Raw genomic sequence first — 20,787 nt, forward strand, 5'->3', positions numbered from 1 at the left:
CCTTCTTGCGTCACCAGTGCGTTGCCAATCCGCGTGCGCCTCCGCGCTGGAAGATAGTCCCGGCCCCCTCCCCGCGCCCTTAGCCGGCGCCCCCTGCTCCCAGGCTCCAGTTCCCACGAGGCCCGCGCCGTTTCCCGCGGGCGCGCAGCAAGACGAGCCGCGCGGTTCGCGAGCGGGTGGCGGCGGAGGGATCCGCGGCGGTGCCGAACGGCGCGCGAGACGGGGCGGAGCGCGGGGCGGAGCCTGTTGGGGGCGGGGCGGCGCGCGCGGGGCGGGGGGCGGAACATGTCTCCCGCCGCAGGAAGATGAGGCAGCGGCGGCGGCCGCGGGCGTAGCGGGCCGCACCGAGCCCAGCGACGCGGCCGGCGGGCAGCGCGAGCTCCGCAAACGCCGCCTCCGCCAGCGCCCCGGCCGCGCACTGGCCCCGCGGGGCGGGCCGCAGGGGGAGGGCCGGCCACGCGCCGCCGCCGCCGCCGCCCACGCGCGACCCTCGGGGGCCCGGCGCGACGCCCCTTTGTCCGGGGGGGGCCGTTCATGCCGCCGCCCCCCGCGCGCTGCGGGCCCGGCCGCGCCGAGCAGGTGAGCACGCCGGACGCCGGCGCCCGCGGCTTTGTGCGAAGTCCGCCCGCCCCCTCCCCCCGCGGCCGCGGGCCGGGACCTCGGGGCGGGGGCGCCGTCCGTGGTGCGCCCCGCCGCGGCCCGGGCGTCATTGTTCTCCAACTTTCCGCGCCCCCCGCCCGCCGGGCCGCACTTGGCGAAACTTTGCAGCGCGGCGGGCGGGGCGCGGGGCGCGGGCGGGGGGCCCCTCCGCGGGCGCCGAGTTCGGAGGGGGCGGGGAGCGTCCTTTTGTCTGGCGGGGAAGGTGCGGCGGCGCGGCCCGCGGGCGCAGGTTGGGGCCGGCCGGCGGGGGGGCCGGGGCGCGAACATCTGCTGCGCGTTAGCGCGGCCCGGGGCGGCGGCAGCGGCGGGCCGGCTTCAAAGGCTCCTGGGCCGCCGCCTGCACCGGCCGCGGCGGGCGGGGGGTTGGGGGGGCCGGGGCGGCCGCTCGCAGCGCCGCCCCCTCCTTCCTCGGCGGGCGCCGGCTCCGGAGCCCTGCGACAGCTCCACGTCCCCACGCCTCGGGCCGCCCCGGCGTCGGTCTCAGCCGCCCCGCCAGAAAGTGGTTTCGGGCCCGACGAAGTCAGCTTCGCAAGCCCGCCGGGGGAGGGGCGCTGGGCCGGCCGCGTCCCCCCACCGCCGCGGGCTGGCCGAGCGAGCGGGGGCTTCTCGGGCTGGACCCTGGGTCCCCCCGCGTCCCGCAGCCCCCGCGTGGGAGGGGGCCGCCGCCGACGCGGAGCCCGGGGCCCAGGCCGGAGGGTGCGCGCCCGGCTGCGCTCCGCCTTCCCGGCGGAGGGGGCGGCGGGCCCGGCAGGTGAGCCTCCACCGGCGCTCGGGAACGGAAGCGCCTGCGGCTGGGCCGGGGAAGCCCTGCTTCGGGGACACCCCAGCCCACACCGGAGCGGCGGGCGAGGGATGTTTTCAAAGTTGCTCGAAAATAATTCCCGGATACATCGTGACAATAAAGCGAGCTGGGGGCGGTTTTTTTCTGCGACCGAGCTGGGTTGTTTTCTTTGCGGGGGGAGGGGGTGAGGGGTGGAGGGGAGCTTAGTAGGCAGGTCCCTGCACCGGGCGCCCTCCTCCCTTCCCGTGCGGACTTGGGAAGACCGTTGAGCTTTTTTACTGAAGCTTGTTTTTAGCTTTGAATTTTGGGGTGACCTGGTATTCAACAGGCTGGGACAGTTGTTGGGGGGCGGGGGTCACGACATTTCCCGTGGGGTGGGGCCTGGGCTGCCCTCCCTCCTCCGTGGCGGTGGCACGCCTGGGGGAGCTGATGTTGGGAAGGAGAGATGGGGGGGGAGAAGGGCGGGTTCTGATGCATTGGGGAAGGGACTACTCCCACCCTGCATCCCCTTTGAAATTTGCCATCTGACTCCTTGGTGGTCTTGGAGGGCTTTAGGGAATGTGTATTTGTGGACTCCCCCCTTCCCCCCCAACCCAAGTGTTCAAACTTCCTGAGGGCTCGGGGAGAGGTCTCTAGGGGCCCAAAGCAGGGAGTCCTGGCAGCTCTGCCCCCACCCCCAGGGTCAGGAAGGGGCTCCTTCTGGGAAGACCCAAGCCCTAAGGGCTGTTAGAAGAAGGGCTCTCCTACTCCCCCCCCATCTGTCCACCTCTGCCACCATCACTCAGATCTCTTCTTTGCTCTCCGTCTCTCCGTGTGTCTGTCCCCTTCTCTGTAGGGCCATCTCTAGGCCTGAGGTGCCTCCTCTGGGCCCTGGAGGATGAACCAGCCACAGAGGATGGCGCCCGTGGGCACAGACAAGGAGCTCAGTGATCTCCTGGACTTCAGCATGGTAAGCCAGGGCCCCGCCTGGGTGCTGGCCTGCGTCCCCAGGCTTCCTGGGGCAGAAGCATCTGCCAGAAATACCCGAACAGCCCAGAGCCAGACCTCAGATTTGGCTGGCTAGAAGGGTCCCTGGTGGCTAGAGGCTGGAGGATTTGGGGTGCAGTGGGGCACGTGGGCTGTGGGCCAGCAGTGGCCTTGGCCTCCTGATCTGGAAAGTGGTTGTGATCAGGCTTACGCGTTGGTGTGGGGGTAAGAAGGAGGAAGGAAAAAGAACCACCCAGAACCAAGATGATCGGTATGGGGCAGAGAGCGTGGCCAATGAGGGTCCCCTCCTCAGTGACTCAGCCACATGGCGGCTGGTGCGATGGGCGGTCAGGAGCCAGGGGGCCCGGGCAGGAGGCCGTGGCAGATCTCGGGAGTGTGGGCGTCTCCAGGTGGGTGGGAGCTGCCACCGTGGCTCCAGGGGCCCCGCAGTGCGCGGCTCCTGCCTGGCTGGACAGAGCTCTCAGGAGGCTGCTGGCTCCCGGGCCTCACATAGCTCAGCCGGGCCCGGGGGTGGGAGCGGCGGCCTCAGTGTGCTCATCTGTACAGTGGGTCATCTGCCACCAGCGTGCGGTGGTCCGTGTGTCTTCTGGGTGCCTGCAGCCTGCTACAAACACTTCCCCAAGTCCTGTTCTGGCTCCTCCGCCAGGAAGCACTCTTGGGATCCGAAACGCTTGGGGGGAGGGTGCTTTCAGTCTGAAGTTCACCCCCTAGCAGGAGGCGGCGCAGGCCACTGAGGCCTGTCGAAAACAAAAGTCCCCAAACCGAAACGACACCAGCCGTCTTGTGGAAAAACACAGCCCCCGGGACAGAGGGCTCCGGCTCCGGAAGGGCCACACTGGTATTTCTGAGCCATTTTTAAGCCCCGTTTTATTTTTGCTTCCCCGGCTGAGTAACCCAGAGCGCGGCTCACTTGTTTTCTTGTTAAACTGACAGGTCACAGGCTACTGAGCTGGAACAGACTGGGGCGGGGGGGGAGGCGGGCGGCGGGCACCGGGTCGGGTACCGGGTCGGGCCGGGCCGGGCCCCTTCGTCTCTTCTGGCCGAGAGCTTTGAACCCTCGTTCCCCCATCCCTTCTTTCTGGTGCGTCCGACCGTCTCCTCTGCCCCAGCTCCCAACCCATTTCACAGATGAGGAAATTGAGCCTGAGGGGTGAGGTGCCCTGTGTCTTCTCTCAGGCGCACCCAGAGCTGCATTTCCATTCACTGTCCTTGTCACGAGGAGAGAGGCCTGGTCTGGTCCTGGGGTGCCGAGAGCTCGGCCGTCCCCTGCCGTCCTTCCTTAGCGGCTCCCTTGCACCTGCCCCAGAGAAACCCGGTGCAGTTGTTTTCTCATCAGCTTGGTTTTAGGCTGAGGAGGGCTCGGGAGGGGTAGTACTCGCCGGGGCCAGGTTCCTGTGCAGGAGACACTGCTGTCGGGACAGCGCAAGGGACAGCTTGGCTGTGGTGCTAAGGGCTGCTGGGCCCTGAATTCTCCAAGGGGGTGAGGAGGCTCGTCGGGGCGCGGAGGGCACATGCAGGACTGGCTTTCAGTGTGCCATGTGGTCAGGGCCCTGGGTCCCTCTCGCAGAAGAGCAGGCCGCTGCTGCAGGGTGTGAGCGGGTGTGTGGGGACCGACAGGGCCCAGGGCCCCTTGTGGGCGATGCCACGTCAGCACAGCCCCTGGTACCCAAGGGGACAAAACAAAGACTTGGAATGCGGCCCTCCCACCCCCAGGGGCTTGGCTCCGGACCCCCAGGCCTGGGGTCCAGTGGGTTCTGGTTGTGGCTCGGCCAGCCCCTCCCTCGGTGCAGGCGTCAGCTGCCCCCATGGGCCAGGACCCCATGTGGGAGAACAGGGCCCTTGGGAGGCTGGGCCAGTTGAGCGAGCACAGCCACGCCCCAAGCAGGGGTGTAGACCCAGTGAGAACCTGCCTCCCGCCGGGCTCCCTGCCTCCCATGAGCCCCTGCCGCCTGGCCTGCCGCGGCCAGGTGAGCACGTGGCCTGTGTTTCCCTCCTGTAGGATGGGGCGTGGGGACATGGCTCCCTGTCCTGGGACTGTCCCAGGGCTGGTGACGCTGCCCCAGGAGTGCCGCCCACAGGGTCCGTGTCCTCAGCTGGGTGGTGGTGGGGGCTGGGGGTGTCAGCAGCTCCCAGTGAGCCCCCCGCCCCGATTGTAGCCACCCTAGCTGGAATCTAAACCTGGACTCTGGGGGTAGGACCTGGATGTGTTTTGTTTTGTGCGGTAAAAGGGTTTGTTGGTGTTGGGTTTTCTTGGCTAATGCTGCTAAGCTGTTTAATCCTGAGGGACTTAGCACGGTGGGTTTGGGTAAACTGGGGTGGGGCGGGGGTGGCCCACACAGCAGCCAGGACAACCTCCCAGTCACCTGTTGGGGGTGGGCACTGCCTTTCCCAGGTTCCTCCAGCTTCCTGGGGTTCCGGGCCTCAGTTTCTCCTGAGGGGCAGGTGTGATAAGGATTCCCAGGCAACCATGGGATACAGAATTTGGCACATGGGGGCCGCTTGACCCAGGTCACCCTCCTCCCATCCCAGCAGCTGGGCGGCGCTGGCCTCCCCACATGCTGCCACTCAGGGTCCGGGACACAGAGGACGGGGGGATTCTGGCCTGGTGAGGGCCTTGTGCATAGTCCCCCTTATTGCTGGCCCCCGGAACAGTACTCTAGTTTTTTAAAGCTGGAACTTAAGGAAAATCTCGTTTGGCTTCTGAGCTTAGGTAGAAGGTTTCCAGCGCTGACACCGGCTACTTGGCTGCAAACAGCAGAGTTGTTTTTTGTGTCACCACTTAAGTAAGTTCTGCACCCGGTGTGCGGCTCACACTTATGTCCCCGAAATCAAGAGCCGTCCGTTTAGCGGCGCTGCCAGCGGCGGACTGGGCTCCCTTGCGTGCCATGTGGCCCCTTCTCTGCTTTTCTTGCCTGGGGTCTCCCATGAGACGGTCCCCTAGGCAGAGCTGTGTCCTGAACCCACACTCCTCTCTCTCTCCTACAGATGTTCCCCCTGCCAGCGGCCCACGGCAAGGGCCGGCCCACCTCCCTGGCCGGCGCCCAGTTTGGAGGCTCAGGTAGGACCCTGTGGCTCAGGGCAGCGGGTTGCTGGTCAGGTAGCGGGTGGCTGGTCAGGCAGCAGGGCAGGGGGGAGGCAGTCACAAAGCGGAGGTGATTGGGGACCATCTACGAGGAGGTGCTGTTTGAGTGGAGATATGCGAGGGGTTCAGGGCGAGGGGCACAGCCTGAGCAAGGGCCTGGAGCAGAGCCGGTGCTGGCGTGTTGGAGGAGGAGCAGAGGGAGTGGGGGTAGGGAGGGTAGGGGGATCGAGGAAGGTCCTGGAGGGCCTTGGGGTCTTGGCTTTTACCCCGGGGGGCGGGTGGGAACCTCTCCGTGACTCTGGGATTTGGGATTTGGGAAAGGTTTGTCTGGGAGTCGTTTATAAGTGCCCCAGGGTATCTAGTGTGTTCTGGCTGGGGAAGGAAGGGGTTTTTCAGGGGTGGGTTGTGCTCAGACACCCCCACAAGGGGAGGGACGTTGTGTCATGTCCGCTCCCCTCCCCATGCTGGCCCCCCTGTGCCTGAGGAAGTGGCCGCAGGCTGACCGAGTCGTTTCTGAGCTGTGGAAATCCCCACAGGCCATCCTGCCGCCTCCCCCAGAAATACCTCCCAGGAGCTGGGGTGCTACCCTTTGTCTGGCTTGGGCAGAGGGCCAGGCCCTGGGGGTCTCCTTGGAGGAGATGGCGCAGGCGTTCCCTGGTCTCCCCCGGGCCTCTGCCCCAGTGGTCTTCCCTCCTCCGGTGCCCACTTGGGGCCAGCAGCCCGAGTCAAAGCCGCAGCTCCTGGGGGAGGTGCCATTTGTGGCCCTGCCCTGATCACTTGGGATGGGGACAGGGTGTGCTGGTTCCAGCCTGGGAGGCCCCCGTCCTGGGTCTGCAGCCCGGGCCTCCTCACCCAGGTCTGTTCGAGCCGTCAGCACCAGCCCGAGCCAGGCGTGGCTGGGGACATGGGACCGGGAACCCAAGGACCGGAGCTGAAGGGCCCCTCCTCACTGCCACCCCAGGCAGGAGGCACTGTGTTGCCTGCGGCAGGCGGCAGACCCGGAGCCTGTTTCTTCATCTGTAAGAGGACACGTGCCTGCGGCCCGCCAGGTGCTTCCGCGAGCCCGTGGCCTTGAGGGCTTCGGAAGCTGGAGGTGGGCGCGTCCCGGAGGAGCCCTCCTGGCCCTGCCGTGAGGTCACAGTCTCAGGCCTGGGCTTGGCCCTTCGTGGGTTCTCCCTGCTCTGAGCTTGCTCCCCCCCACCTTCTGCCTGGTGGGGCTGGTCCTTGGCAGGTGGGCCCGGGAAGCTCCCCCGGGGCCTCCTGGGTGCTCCTGGGCCCCGCCAGCCTCGTGTGTCCTCCGGGCCGGCTGGCCTCACGCGTCCTGGTCTCTGTCCCATCCCCGAGTCAGCCTGTTCTCCCCGCGCAAGTTCCCCGCGCGTGGGCCCTGGCTCCGCTGGCGGCGTGGGGGGTCTGCCTGGCACTCCGATCCAGCGGTGGGGGGGGACCTGGAGCCGTGCGTGCCGGAGGTTTCCCGGTTTGCACCTGGATCGGAGAATGCTCCAGAGGAGGAAGCTTTCTGTGCACACTCTCCAGAGACTGTGAGGCTCAGAGCCGGGTGACGGCGTGTCGTCTGCCAGGGACCGCGGGGTCCGAGGCCACCGGACACCGGTAGCCACGCACGGACGGGCAGAGGACACTGTCATCTCTGCAGTTTTCTCATTAGAACTGAGCGAAGGGCGTGCTCGGGGCGAAATCCCTCCGCTCAGGACTCCATCGACAACCCGGTCAGCCAGGGCCGGGTGGGGGTCCCGTGGAGGTCAGTCCCTCGAGCGTGGCTCTCCGGCCCAGCGCCTTCTCCGCTGCAGGTTGTTGTGCATCTCCTCCTGCTGGGCAGGGGACAAGGACTGTGCCATTTCTGGGGGCATTTAGGTCGCTCGTCGTGGGTGGACACCTTTTTGAAAGTTCGTTGGCCGTGAGCTCTTTTCTGATGAGTTTTCGTTACTGTCTTGAGCAAATGCAGCCCCCACTCTCCACCCCTCTTTGGAGTTGACCGTTGTCTTTGGAATCGTCCTGTATTGCTAGGAAGAGACCCGTAGGAGGAGGTCAAGGGCATCCCTCCTCAGCCGTGACCCGCACACCCATAGCCTGGGAGCCGACCTTGGTAGCATCCAGACGTGGTTCAGATCTTCTCTGTCCCGTGCGCTGTACGGCTCGCGTCTGCTTGTGTGTTGGGGGGTCTACACGCTTGTCTCCCGCCTGGAGCGCCATTAACCCATGACCACGGTCTAAGTGCCGACCTGTCCCTGCCTGCCACCTCAGTCACACCCGCCTGCCGCCCTTCACCCCAGCGGCCGCTGACCAACTGTTCTCCAGCTCTGGTGTTTTGTCCAGTTGAGAACGCCAAGGACACTGAAACCACGCGAGACTGCGGGACCTTCCAAGGTCGGCTCCTCGCGCTGACTGGGGCTCCCTGGACGCCCGTCGCGGGTGCTGGCGGTGCCTGGTGAGCTTCCATCAACCGCAGCGCCGGTCCTGACAGCGGACTTTCTCCACTCTCGCCGAGCTCCGCGTTCCAGGCACCGACCCTGGGTCGTGGGAGTCGTTTGTCCTCACAGGGCGGGGACTAAGCGAGGGGACCGTTGCTGTCGCACTTTGTGACTGTCGCGGGTAAGCCCAGGCCGCTCCCCGTCATGGCTCTGCTGCGTTCTCTGCCGCGGCTCCTCCCGTCGGAAGGTGCTCGTCTGTTGCGATCTGTGTTGCGGCTGTTTCCGGATTTCATTTATGACTTGCTAAAGACGGAGGTTTTTAGTTGGTCCTGACGTTTCCTAGATTTCACGTTCACACTGTCGGGTCTTTCTGCTTGTGGCATCCTGGCCTTGGGGCCGCTCTGGAGAGCCCCTGGGAGTCCCAGGACACTGCTCGTTCGGTGGCACGGGTGGGAGGCTCTCGAGGGCCGCTGCTGCCTGTTACCCGAGGCCGAGGAGCGAGGAGGGGGTGGGAAGAGATGGCAGATGGCGGAGGGCACAGTGCGCAGAGCAGGGACGGGAGGAACACGCCGGAGGGCGAGGGTCTCGGCGGAGGAGCGGTCGCTGTCGTGTGGACAGCCATTCCCGGCCAGTGCGCACGATGCGCTCTCTGGGGGGCTGCCCTGAGCTGTCGCTGCGGCTGGGAGCGGGCCCGAAACCGGGGCTCCTGGGGTCACCTGTCCTCGCTAGACGCCCATACCCGCGAGAGGTCGGTGGTCCCCGGGGAAACGTCTAACACAGGAGGAGAAGACACTTGAGTGTGAGCCGTACCCCGGGAGAACAGGGCCGAAAACCAGGAAGAAAGGGCCAAAGATCAGAACAAAGTAAGAAACCGGAGCGCTGGGAGATCTCGGAATTCCTGTGTGCGTGTGAACGCGGCCCGAAACGGAGCCAAGGGGTCCGGGCGGAGCTGCGTGCGGCGGGTTGGGGAGAGCGCCAGGAAGGAGCGTCCACGTTACAGCGGGGTTGTGTCCATATCCACCTTGTGTGGGGGTGGAGGGCACCTCCTGGGGTGCCAGATGGCCGTGAAGTTCTGTCCTCCTCCCGCCTTCCTGCCTGCTCCTACCTCGGCCCCCCGGGGGTAGCGGCTGCGTGGTGTGTCCTGCTCCTGCCCCTGCTGTCCTTCCACGGGGTCCCCCCACCCGTTCAGACTCGCGATTCTGGGCTGTGGTCTGGGCGCAGTCTCACCACGGCCCCGCCCTGGAGGCAGACCCTGTAGGGAGGTGTCACAGTGTGGATTGCATAGCTGACTTTGGGAGGAACCGTCCGTCTCCACCGCACTGTTTCCTGAAGCCAGAACCCGGTTTTCCCCCGTTTGTTCAGGTTCTTTGTCTTGACCCTTGTGGTTTCGAGGAGAAACTATGGAAACTGAGGTACGAGGTCTTTGGCTTTTCTACGGTTCCGTTCTGTTCTGTCCCGCAGCCTCCAGTGAGGGTGCCGTGGTCCGGGGCCTTCTCCGTCGTGCTGGCCTCCATCTATTCCCTGTTCGTGTTCGTCCCTTGGCTTGGTTTTCCAGCTGACCTGTCCAGTCGTCCTTGGGCCCCTCACCTTCCATGTCCCATGCAAACGCTGTGTGCCTTTCCGCAGTGGCCGGGGTTTCTAGAACCGCAGGTGTGTGCTCCTGGGCTTGTCAGAACAGTCAGTAGGAGTAGGCCTGATGCGCGTGGTCACCTGGAGGTCCCTCCTGCCGTAGGTGTGCGTGTATCACACCCAGGGCCCTTCCCTTGGGTCCCACGTGGCGTCCACCACAAGCGTGGTCTCAGCTTTCCTTCGACTCCGCATCCTGGCACTGTCCCCAGGACCGGCCCACTCCGGCCCAGCACTGTGCCCGTGGTCCTGAGTCGCGTGGCCAGGGGCTTCTGCGGGCGACCTCTGCACGCTCTGGACCTGGCTCTGGGGAATGGTCTCTGGCATGGGGGACCCGGCCCGCCTCCCTATTCGCGTTCGAGCCCCTTTCTCCCTGCAGTGATGCCTGTCGTGATTTTGTCCGCGCCTCTTTTCGACTCTGGCGTGGTCTGCGGAGAAAATTCTTGGTTGGGACACACAGTGACATGGCCAGTGGGGACTTCCACGGCTTCCAGAGTCCCCTGTCCCTGTTTGTCGGGAGGCAGAGTCCACGCCTCGGTTCTGCGTCTGGCGGCTTTCCCTCTCTGTTCTCTGTCGGAGGCCCTGCCACCTCAATCTCTCTCTCACTCACCGTCGCTCCGGGGAACAGCGGAGCAGGCGTCCGTCACCGGCGCGTCCGCCCAGCTGCTCCTCTCTCCCCCACTTCATTCCAGCTTGTGGCGGGTGGTTTGTGTTTGACCCTGGGCCGTGGGGCTGCTGTGCTTGTGGACCTCCGCTTGGGGCCTGGTGTTGCAGGGCCCGTGTTTCTGTCCCGTTGTGTTCTTGGGGGCCGTGGCCGTGGTCACGTGGCCGTCCGTTTTTTAGAGATACTTGATGCTTCTTTTTTTTTAAGATTTTATTTATTTATTTGACAGAGAGAGATCACAAGTAGACGGAGAGGCAGGCAGAGAGAGAGAGAGAGAGGGAAGCAGGCTCCCTGCTGAGCAGAGAGCCCGATGCGGGACTCGATCCCAGGACCCTGAGATCATGACCTGAGCCGAAGGCAGCGGCTTAACCCACTGAGCCACCCAGGCGCCCTTGATGCTTCCTTTTAAAGAATATTCTCGTTGAGTCACATTCCTTCGGAGAGTCCTGATTCCAGGAGGGGGCCAGCGTCTGTCCATCTCCTGTTGAGGTCAAGAGTGCAGAGCCGCGGCCCCGAGGTGCTCCCTGCACACCCCCCAGGGCTTGTGTGTGCCGGGAGTGGGGTGCTGGGTTTCAAGACTCCCAGAGCTCAAGGTCAGCGGGGTTGTCTCCGTCCGGCCTGTCCTCCGTGAAGCCCTCCCCCCCGCCTCGACTGGGCCCTGGACATGGACATCTGACTCCTTGCTCACATCGTGTGCCGTGTGCACGTGGCCTCCGGAGGTGCCCGGCCATGACCGTCTGTATGCTTCCTCTCCGCCTCGCGTGGGCCACACGTTTTCCCGAGCAGGTTTGGGTGGGGGGTTCGTGCTGGTCCGCAGCCCTGCTGGGGGTTCTCTCGGGGTCTTAAGTAACGCGTGTGAACCTCCCGATGTGGCCTTCCCAGCCCCCAGGGGAAATCAGACGTCCCTTTCCTGCAGGAAAGTGGGGCAATGAGCCGCTTCCTCGCCTGACAGATCGCCCTCTTGGGGAACGTTTCTCAGCGAGAGTCTGGGCACAGTGGTTACGGGGGGGCCCGAGTAGGTGACCTGGCCTCTCCCCGCTCCCGCCGCTGCTTCTTCTGCGGAATAGCAGGGCGGCCGCTGCGGCTCACCGGCCCGAGGGCCCCTGCCCCCAGCCATCCTTGATGTCAGGACGCGTGTGCGTCTCTCGTCCCCTTCTTCGCGTTCTCATTCCTTTTTCTCAGGTTGTCTGCAGGCTTGGACACGGGCCGTCAGCTGCGCAGGCTGTGGGGTTAGGCCAGGTCTTGGCTGCCCATCCTCTGGGAGCCCGGACCGTCCCCGCCGCGTGGTGGACGCCCTTGCCACGTGGCCGCTCTGCATGCCGCTGCCTCGGTTGCTGCCCGTCCAAGTCTCCTGCATGTTGGTGGGGCTGCTGCTCGGCTCGCGTTTTCTGCTTTCTCACTCTTACTCTCTCAAGTCTCTTCTGCTCCCAGACTCCCTTAAGGGTGCCTGGTGGCTGCCGCCTTGCGTGGTCTGTTTACGAGATACACCCCAAATCCGGGCCCCCGTCCACATTTGGCGTGTCTCTGTCTTCTGTCCGTTCTTGCCTGGAAGCCCTGGGTTGGCTTCTGGGCTCACGTTGGGGGCAGGTCCTCCCCTCCCCACACTCAGCTTCCACATGGGCCCCCTTGAGCCTGAAACTGGTTGGGCGTCTTCCTGAAGTTCGGGGGAGGGGGGAGGGAGGGCGCCCTCCGCAGCGTAGCCCTGTGGCCCTGTTCCTCTGTGAATTACCACATGTGTGTGGGACCCGCCTTATGTGGGGCTGGCTCTGACACCCGGGAAACCCCAGGTTGGGGGTCCTCCTACTCTTAGAGGGGGTGGGGCATGGCCTCTACTCACTTCCTCTTCCATCTCCAGTCCACTTGGGCTCAGGTTGCAAGGGGGCCCCTGCTTTCCTGCCCCCACGCTCGGGCGGATGTGCCCAGGGTCCTGGGCCTGCCTGGCACCTGCCTCTTCACTTGCTGTCGGCGATGTTCTCTAACCTGCTTTTTCTTTTTTTTTTTTTTTTTTAAGATTTTATTTATTTATTTGACAGAGATCACAAGTAGGCAGAGAGAGAGAGGGGGGAAGCAGGCTCCCCGCTGAGCAGAGAGCCCGATGCGGGGCTCGATCCCAGGACCCTGGGACCATGACCTGAGCCGAAGGCAGAGGCTTTAACCCACTGAGCCACCCAGGCGCCCCTCTAACCTGCTTCTGACCCTTTTCACTGTTCTGGTCGCAGCCAGGTCTGGAGAACTTACTAAACTCTGAAGCTGTGCCGGCCAGACAGGGAAGCGTTGTTGCACTGAGCAGAAGGCAAAGGATAAAGCAGAGGGGCGGGGATGTGGGCTGGGTGGGCTGAGTGAGCCGGGGTTCAGGGCACGGCCTGGTGTGCCCCCGCAGGTTTTGAAATGGTACAGGAATGTCAGTGTCGACACCCGGGGCGCCTGGGAGGCTCTGCCAGATGAGCGTCTGACTCTGGTTTTGGCTCAGATCCTGATCTTGGGGTCGTGGGCTCGAGCCCCACATCGGGATCCACACTCAGCACGGCGTCTGCTCCAGAGTCTCTCTCTCAGCCCCGCCCTCCCTCAAATAAGTCTTAAAAAAAAAAAAAGTTAATCCTGAAGTCCCAGGAGGAGAGCCCCGCGGAGGAAGGGTTGCCCCCATATCCACCCTCGCGGCGATTGTGACCCTCCGCCAGACCTCTCATGCCGCCCCCAGCGGGGCTCCCTGACGCACGCCCGCCGTTTGGGGGCGGCCCATGGTGAGCGGGAAGAGCCAGAGAGTGCTGGGCTGCGTGGGGTTCAGGGGTGGCCCGGTGAACCACGAGGAGGAAGGAGTTCTGTGAGTGCCTGCGCAGTGGCCGCTCTCCGACATCCTCCGACGCCCTCCGACGCTCCGACCGGGTTCCGACGCCGTCTCGGCAGCTGCGGCGGTGGCTCCGTTTCAGTTGTTCGCTTCTGGGCCCACGTTGTCCGGCACAGCCACCATGGGCCGCAGACGGTCACCTGCGTTTACGTTATTGAAAGTCACACAGAAGCGGAAGGTCCTTCCCGCCGCCACGCACACTGGCCACGTCGATGACGAGCAGCCGTGCTAGGTGGGGACGGGCCGGCAGGCAGCGTGGCCCCGCGGAAGCCCTCGTGGAGACTGGCCCGTGGGGCAGGTCCAGCGAGGGAGGGAGGCCCGGATGTTGCCAAGGCTGTTTCTGGGGGGCCGGCCCCGCGTGGGCCATGCTAAGAAGACCCAGAGGACCCTGGGCTGGGAGGGGACGGGAAGGCGACAGCCCCCGAGGAGGGCGAGGAGTCTGCGGGTGTGGGGTCTGACGGGGCAGAGCTCGGGGTGCGCAGGGGGTTCCACTCTGGGGTTGGGGCTCGTCAGGGATGAGCTGCGGGGTGAAGGGTGGTCTGCGCCACGGGGGCTGCTGGGGGGCGGAGCCACGGTTTGTGGCAGGCGGGTGGAGGGGAGCTTCCTCAAGTTCCTGGGTCTGGAGTGTGGGAGGAAACCCCACTTGGTGGGGGACGCTGACGCAGGGAAGGCGTGGGGGGGGCAGGGAAGGGCGGCTCTGACCGGCCGGCAGGGAGGAAGGAGGGCAGCCGCTCTGGGGGTCCAGCTGGGCATCTGGGGGAAGGTGCACTCCCGGAGCCGGACTCATGACCACCTGGGCTTTGCCTGCCCCACAGTGTAAGCCCTGGTCGGGGCTGCTTCCTACGGCGTTGCCAGCTTCAGGAATCTTCCTTCCTACTGGCGCTGGCCGAGCTGCTCCATAAGGGGCCAGCTGCTCGTCTGCCCTTGTTCAGGGAACAAGTGGGCGCGGTCGCTCGGCAGTAACCCCCTAGGAAAGCGGGAGACGCAGGGAGTGTCAGGGGACTTTGGGGGGGCTGCCGTGGTATCTGGACTGCATTTGCTGGCAGAGGACGGGCCACCAGTGTCTGTGGGGGGGCTCCTCTGAGCCCCCTTGTCTCGGGGTAAGGCCTGTGGGGGAGGGGCCCAGGCCTCGTGGAGAGCGGGCTGCTCACCCTGGGGCCTGGGCCTGGTCCTCCATCGCGGTGGCTGCCAGGGGCAGGTGCACAGCTCCTTCCCCCTGCCCCCGCCGAGCCCTTGGGCTCTGCCGTGTGTAGGCCCTCGCAGAGTGCCCTCAGCCCTGGCCCGGCCCGGCCCCTCCCGCCCCAAGCAGCCTCCGCTGCCCCCAGAAACACGCCCTCTGGAGAAGAAAGGCGTGAAAAGATTGCATTCCGACGGCTGTGTTTGGTTCTATTAGTACATTTTAATTAGAACGTGAACAAGGAATGTTATGAATATTCATAATGGTTATTAAAACGTACGATTAACTGGTGGGGGGGTTAATAACGGTGAGTGGGGTGGTGGGGGAGGGGCCGTCCCTAGTTTTGACATCTCGAGGGGAGGGGGCCGGTGAGGGTTTCCCCAGAAAGGGAAGCCGGCAGCTTGTGGGGGCCCCTGGGTGCCCTTCACACAGGGGTAGGCTGCGGGCACCCAGTTGGAGTTGCCCTCAGACGTGGTCTGTTGTGGTCTTGGCATGTGGCCTGCCTGCTCACCGTGGCGGGGTCCTGGCCCCTCCAGGGGCACGTTGTGGGGGGCCGCTCCAGAAGGAGAGAGGTGGCAGGCAAGCAGGTGTAGAGGGAAAGGGAGGCTTTTGCTGCGGGTACATTGCCCAAGGTCACCCCTTCCTCACGGGCTACTACTCCACTCCCTCGTGCGGATTCTGCAAACCTGGTGGTATGCCTGCTGGACTCTGGGACCACAGGAGCCCCCGCTGGGTGCACACGACCCCCCAACCCCTGCTAAGACAGCCCCCTGCTGCAATCACCGTGGAAATTTTTGATTAGAAAATAATAATCTAAATGTGGCATATGCATATTCATTAGGTGCAGGGATTAATATGCATAATTATGCAGATCAGGCAGCCATTAAACGTTAGTTTTGGGGGGGATGATGACTGACACACAAGCATTGCGGCAGCATGAAGTTCAGAAGAAGTTTCCGATTAGGTTGAGCGGGTTGGGGGTGGGCCAGCCCAAGGGTTCTCGCTGGGGTTCCCAACGCCTTCCCTGAGTTCAGCTGTGTGGGGTCATGGCATGGTTGAGGGGCTGGGGACAGGTCCCTGTCCCCCAGCCCTGGGCTGCCTTGGGGCCTGCAGAGTGTGGTGGTCCACCCTCCTGTTCCAGAGGAGAGAAACGGGACAGAGGGCCGGTGCTGGGGCCGGTGCTGGGGCCGGCGGGAGCCCAGGACCTGCCCCACATGTGTTTGTCATGCCACATTGTCTTGTCTTGCTGCCTCCTGTGGACGGGGTAGAGCCCGGCCTGGGAAGGCGCTGTGCCTCCTGGCTGGGGGAGTCCTGGGTGGTGTCCCAGACTGCTGGGGGAGATAAGGGTCCCACCCTGCCCCACCCGGAGCTCCAGACCCGATCCTCTGCCCTGTGAGTTAACTCCTGCTGCGCCATGGGCCTCTCCTTGCTGGGGCCCCTTAACCCCAAAGGGGCTGCCAGCTTGGCCCTGGAAGGTAGTGGCAGCTGAGTTGTTACTTCAACAAAGGAGGGGCTCTGCGTCCTGAGTTGTCAGGGATGGGAAGGGAGAGACCCCCACTTCCCGAGACCCGAGATTTCACAGTGCCCTCGAGGGACTGAGCCTGGTACAGATGCCCCCAGTCCCTCGTGGTCAGTGCTAGGCTGACGGAGAAACGAGATGCTGCGGGGAGGAGGCTCTGAGAGGGCTCGGCCCAGGATGGGCATCATGGCTGGGGCTTTGATGGATGGGTAGGAGTTTGCTGGCAGATGTAGCTAGTAGAATTGCTTTTTGAACTATAGGCCTGAAGGTGTACTGAGTGCCAGGGTGTCTGGGGTGCTTCCCACAAATGGAAGCTGTTTGTCTTGTTTTTCAAGATTTACTGTTAGGGCACCTGGCTGTTTCTGTTGGTTGAACGTCTGCCTCCGGCTCAGGTCATGATCCTAGGGCCCCAGGATCGAGCGCCACATCTAGAAGCCTGCATCTCCCTCTGTGTCTCCCTCTGCATCTTTCTTTGTATCTTCTAAACAGATAAAATTTTTTTTTCTTTTTTTTTTTTAAAGATTTTATTTATTTGACAGAGATTACAAGCAGGCAGAGAGGCAGGCAGAGAGAGAGAGAGAGAGAGGAAGCAGGCTCCCCGCTGAGCAGAGAGCCCGACATGGGGCTCGATCCCAGGACCCTGGGATCACGACCTGAGCCGAAGGCAGAGGCTTCAACCCGCTGAGCCACCCAGGCGCCCCTAAACAGATAAAATTTTTAAGAAAAAAAAAAAAAAAAAAAAAAACTATTTTTAAGGAACATCTATACCCAACGTAGAACTCGAACTCACAGCCCTGAGACGGAGAGCTCCGCGCTTCCCAACTGAGCCCGCCGGGCGCCCCCTGGCAGTTCTAGATAAGGGCAGAGTGAGGGCCGGGTTGGGTCAGGAAGGGCCCGGGCTTCTCCCTGAACTGCTGGGAGCCACAGCTGGCTTGGGAACAGGCTGGGGGTGAGGGTGCCCTGACTCTCTTCTGTTGCCTGCAGGGCTGGAGGACCGGCCCAGCTCGGGCTCCTGGGCCACTGGTGACCAGAACAACTCCTCCTTTGACCCCAGCCGGGTAAGGAGCCTCTGTGAGGCCCGAGACCTGGGTTTCCCTTCTCCGGGGTGGGGAATACATGGGAAACTGAGGCTCGCCGGGGAGGCAGAGGCCAGCCTGGTCTCCTGGGCCCAGAGATGCAGGTGCCGGCCCTGACTTGGGCACTCACGGGCATGCCTGCCTCCTGGAGCCCGTGTCCCCAGCCCCCTCATGGCCTCTGCCTTCACAGACCTACGGGGATGGCACGCACTTCAGCGAGCCCCACGGCAGCCTGTCTTCGTCCACATTCCTGGGCCCCGGGCTTGGAGGTGAGTGTCCACGCGGCCCCGGCCCCCCCATGCTCCACTGTGGTCCTCAGGGTGTGGGGCGTGAGCTCAGGACCCCTGCACTTTGGCGGGCTCCCCTAGAGCACAGGACGTGGGTGGCCGTGGCCTGCTGCCCCTGGGAGACCGGGCTCGGGAGTCCTGGCAGCTCAGGGAGGCAGTCCGAGCCGGGCTGGGCGCTTCTGATGGGGGCTGCGAAGGTCAGAATTCAGGCAGTCTGGGCTTGAGTCCCTCCCACCGGGACCCAGGTGAGAACTGTCCCTTCCGGAGCCTCAGTGTCCTGACTGTGAGACCGGGACCCTCACAGCATTTTCCGTGTAGCACGTGGTAAGGCCTTGCTTGGCTCCTGGGGCCCGGCAGCCTCCCCAACCTGCAGACGGGCACGTGAGGCCTGGCACGAAGGGACCTGCCAGGGCACCGTGGCTTGTGGGGGCACGTGAGTGTGTGGTCGTGAGGGTCCCTGGGACTGGGTGCACGGTGGGAGCTGGGCCGTGCATGGCGCCAGGGACAGCCTGTGTGGTGGGAGTTTGTGCCCATTTCCCAGACCAGCAGGGTGAAAGCCCATCCCGTGTGTGGCCTGGGGTGGCCTGTGCCCTTGTAGGGGGTCTGCTTCCTTTTGCCTGTTCCTTCCTCCCGCTTTTTCCTGATGTGCGCAGTTTCCCACGGCCGGGCTTGGTCAGCAGAGCCCAGAGCCCATCTGGGTCCCAGGCCTGCCATGTGGCACCCAGGCCTGCCCAGCGAGCTGGCGGGGAGGTGGGCACAGTGGCAGAGCTCCCCAGGCCGCACTGTGGGCCCCAGCCTGCTCTGGCTCCCCGGGGGGTCCCGCTGCTGTGCGGGCCCGGCACAAAGATTCCGGTCCTTGCTCTGTGCCCACCGGGCTCACGGGCGACACGGGGTTCCCTCACGGAATCTCCATTTCCTCTTTTTGTCAGCTCCATCCTGTGTCTCAGGATGCCCCTCTGTGGTGTCTGCTGTGTATCGGGCCTGAATCTCAATACCTCATTCTTGCAGGGGGAGCTGAGAGTCTGGGAGGGGAAGCCACCTTCCTGGGCGGAGCCTGGACCTGTTGTGGGGTGGGCCAGCCTTGCTGCCCATGCTGACCCTTGGAGGAAGGAAGCACCAAAACCTCCCCGCCTCCCCCTTCACCACCGCTGTTCACTCTCTGGACGGGGCAACCCTCCTCTGGCCTCTAGGCCTTGGTGTTCCTTCCATGTTCCTTCCATTGCCTGCCCCAAGGGCTCATGGGAGGCAGGACTGGGGGCACCTTCTGTGGAGCTTTGTCCCCCCCCCGCCCATCCCCCAACAAGACCCGCTCCAAGAGCTTAGCCAAAATTGTAACTTCACGGTAAAGAAACTGGGAGACTTTCTTCCCTAGTTTGGCAGTAATTCTGGTCAGTTGGCCCAGCATCTGAATGCCTCTCTCTCACTGAGGCTGCTGACAGTCCCCCCTCCGGGGACACCAGCATCCGGCTGGACCCTGATTGAGCCAGGGACTCTGCTTCAGGGGAGGCCAGAGCCAGGCGCCCATCTGCACTGGGGCTGCTGGGCAGGATCCGTCCCCACAGGCCCCTCTCACCCAGAGCTGTCACGTGCTTGTTGAGCTAGCTGCTGGCTGGGTCTGAGCCTCACAGGTGCACAGGACCCCCAGTCTGTCTCTGGAACCCAGCGCCCTGGGGACAGATGCCTCCCCGTTATGAGTGGAGGAAGGGCGAGGGCAGTGTCCATTGCTGCTGTCCCACCTCGCGGGACAATGGGGACCCTGGTGGTTTGCTGAGTCTCCTGGAGGTCCTCCTGGAGCAGTGTCTGTCCCAACTCTTGCTTGTGTCCCGGGCTGACGGGGAGACCAGCATCCCAGAGGGGTTCTCTCGTGTTGTGCACTAATAGAGCGCCCACTGTATGCTGGCGTGGGCCCGGTGCCGGGGCAGCCTGTTGGGACACGCTGTCCCTGGGGTCAGCCCCCAGCAAGTCTTTCCCTCTCCAGGCAAGGGCAGCGAGCGGAGTACATACACCACCTTCGGGAGAGACGCGGGTGTTGGCGGCTTGAGTCAGGTGAGGCCCGTGTTGGAGGCCAGGGCCCCAAGTCTGCTGATCCTGCTGACCCCGGAGCAGGGGCTGTGGTCATTTATCTGCCCAACTGCCTTTCCCTTTGGGATTGTTGTCCAATCCGAAGCAGGCTCCCTGGGCCAGGCCGTCCAGCCGGTTGTGAACGGGGCAGGGGGTTGCTCGGGAGGCCATGGCCCCCGCACCACAGCTCCTAGACCTGGGGCCCAGGCTGGGGGTCACCATGCACAGTGTTGGGGGGTCCTGAGAGACATGTGCCCACTCCTGAATGGCAGGCGGGGACATGGAGGCCAGCCTGGTAGCTCTTAGGCCCTGCTCCCTACTGCCCCTGCTGGTCCTAGGTGCCCCCCGCCCGCCCTCCCAGGCAGCCCACCCCATGGGCGCCCAGCACAGGTGAAAGTCTCCCCATGCTGGTCCAGCTGGAAGGCTGTGGGGGCAGGTGGACAGCAGCCAGCCACCGTGGCCCCCTGCCTGCAACTCCTTGGTGCAGCTAGGCCTCATGCCAGGGGGTGCCACCTGTTTGCACGCCGTGTCACATAGGAACACGGCACTTGTGACGGCTGAGCGCCAGCCAGGCCCAGGGCACCCCGTCTTGTGTCCACGGCACCTGTGCCAGTTCTGCAGACGGGAAGGCTGAGGCATGGGACTGCCCTTAGCTCGGACCCCAGTTGTTTCTGCCCTTGAGGAAAGGAGGCCTGTTTCAAACTAAGATATGCAAAGTTAAACTATTTATTTAAAAAAAAAAAAAAAAAAAAAGGCTGAGCATCGTGTGAGCCCAGCGGGTTTCTGTAGCGCCTGGACGCGGGCCTTGCACACTGAGCCCTTTGAGTGGGGCTGTGGGCTTGTGGCAACAGTCTTGCTTCTCCGCCTTCATTCAGAACCGTGTGGCTTGTGGTCAGTCGCGTCTCAGAAGAACATCCGAGCGTGGCAGGCAGGGAGCTCCTGCCGAGGGTCCCTGTCGCCCTCACAAGGGTCCAAGTGGGGCCCGCGCACTGGCGTGTGCGCCAGCAGGATGGGCCTGGGGGTGAGGCCGAGTGCCCCCCCCCGCCGCCGCCCTGACAACCGCCCCGTCTCGCCCCCCAGGCCGGCTTCCCGCCCAGCGAGCTGGCCCTTGGCAGCCCCGGGCCGCTGTCCCCTTCAGGCCCCAAGGCCGGTGTCCAGTATTACTCCTACCCTAGCCACGCTCGGCGCAGAGCCGCGGAGAGCGGACTGGGTGAGTGGGGCGGGCGGGGCGCAGGTGTGGGGGGACGGGCCCCCGCAGAAGTACCAGGTCGGGGTCCCGTGGCCCGGAACCTGCGTGGCATGTGCCTGGCTCAGCGGGGGCTGTTAGCCCTGGACACGGTCTCGCCCGCTAGAGGCTCACGGCCTTCTCACACTTGGGAACCCCCACCAGCACCTCTGGCTGCACTGGGGGGTGTCTTAAACGGCAGCGTTCTCCACAACAAACATGTAGAAACATGCTGAGTGGCCCTTGAGGAGGACTCTGGGTTCCAGAACGAGAGGCGAGGCCTTGCCCGGTCCCCCTCCGCTGGGCCACGCGTGTTGCTGTCCAAGCGGCCGCGGAAGCCCAACAGGTGGAGACTTGGGGTCCCTGAGCCG

The 20,787-nt window shown here is 64.3% G+C and overlaps 1 protein-coding gene across 20 annotated transcripts in view; it reads left to right on the forward strand.

Annotated features, from left to right (window-relative positions):
- Positions 1–269: 269 nt before the first annotated feature.
- TCF3 (transcription factor 3) overlaps positions 270–20,787 on the forward strand; it is a 31,614-nt gene continuing 11,096 nt past the window's right edge. For 9 of the 20 annotated variants that reach the window (XM_047710389.1, XM_047710473.1, XM_047710482.1 and 6 more), the window contains exons 1-7: positions 272–579; positions 2,277–2,390; positions 5,414–5,486; positions 16,752–16,825; positions 17,034–17,112; positions 19,109–19,176; positions 20,272–20,401. In XM_047710389.1, the coding sequence (XP_047566345.1) occupies positions 2,319–2,390; positions 5,414–5,486; positions 16,752–16,825; positions 17,034–17,112; positions 19,109–19,176; positions 20,272–20,401 (496 nt within the window). In that variant the 5' untranslated portion in view covers positions 272–579; positions 2,277–2,318. Of the gene's footprint in view, positions 580–2,276; positions 2,391–5,413; positions 5,487–16,751; positions 16,826–17,033; positions 17,113–19,108; positions 19,177–20,271; positions 20,402–20,787 lie in introns of all 20 variants that reach the window. The other 11 variants (XM_047710432.1, XM_047710438.1, XM_047710456.1 and 8 more) reach the window with 5 other exon arrangements.

The sequence above is a fragment of the Lutra lutra genome, chromosome 1 (assembly GCF_902655055.1).
Source record: "Lutra lutra chromosome 1, mLutLut1.2, whole genome shotgun sequence".
Taxonomy (NCBI): Eukaryota; Metazoa; Chordata; class Mammalia; order Carnivora; family Mustelidae; genus Lutra; species Lutra lutra.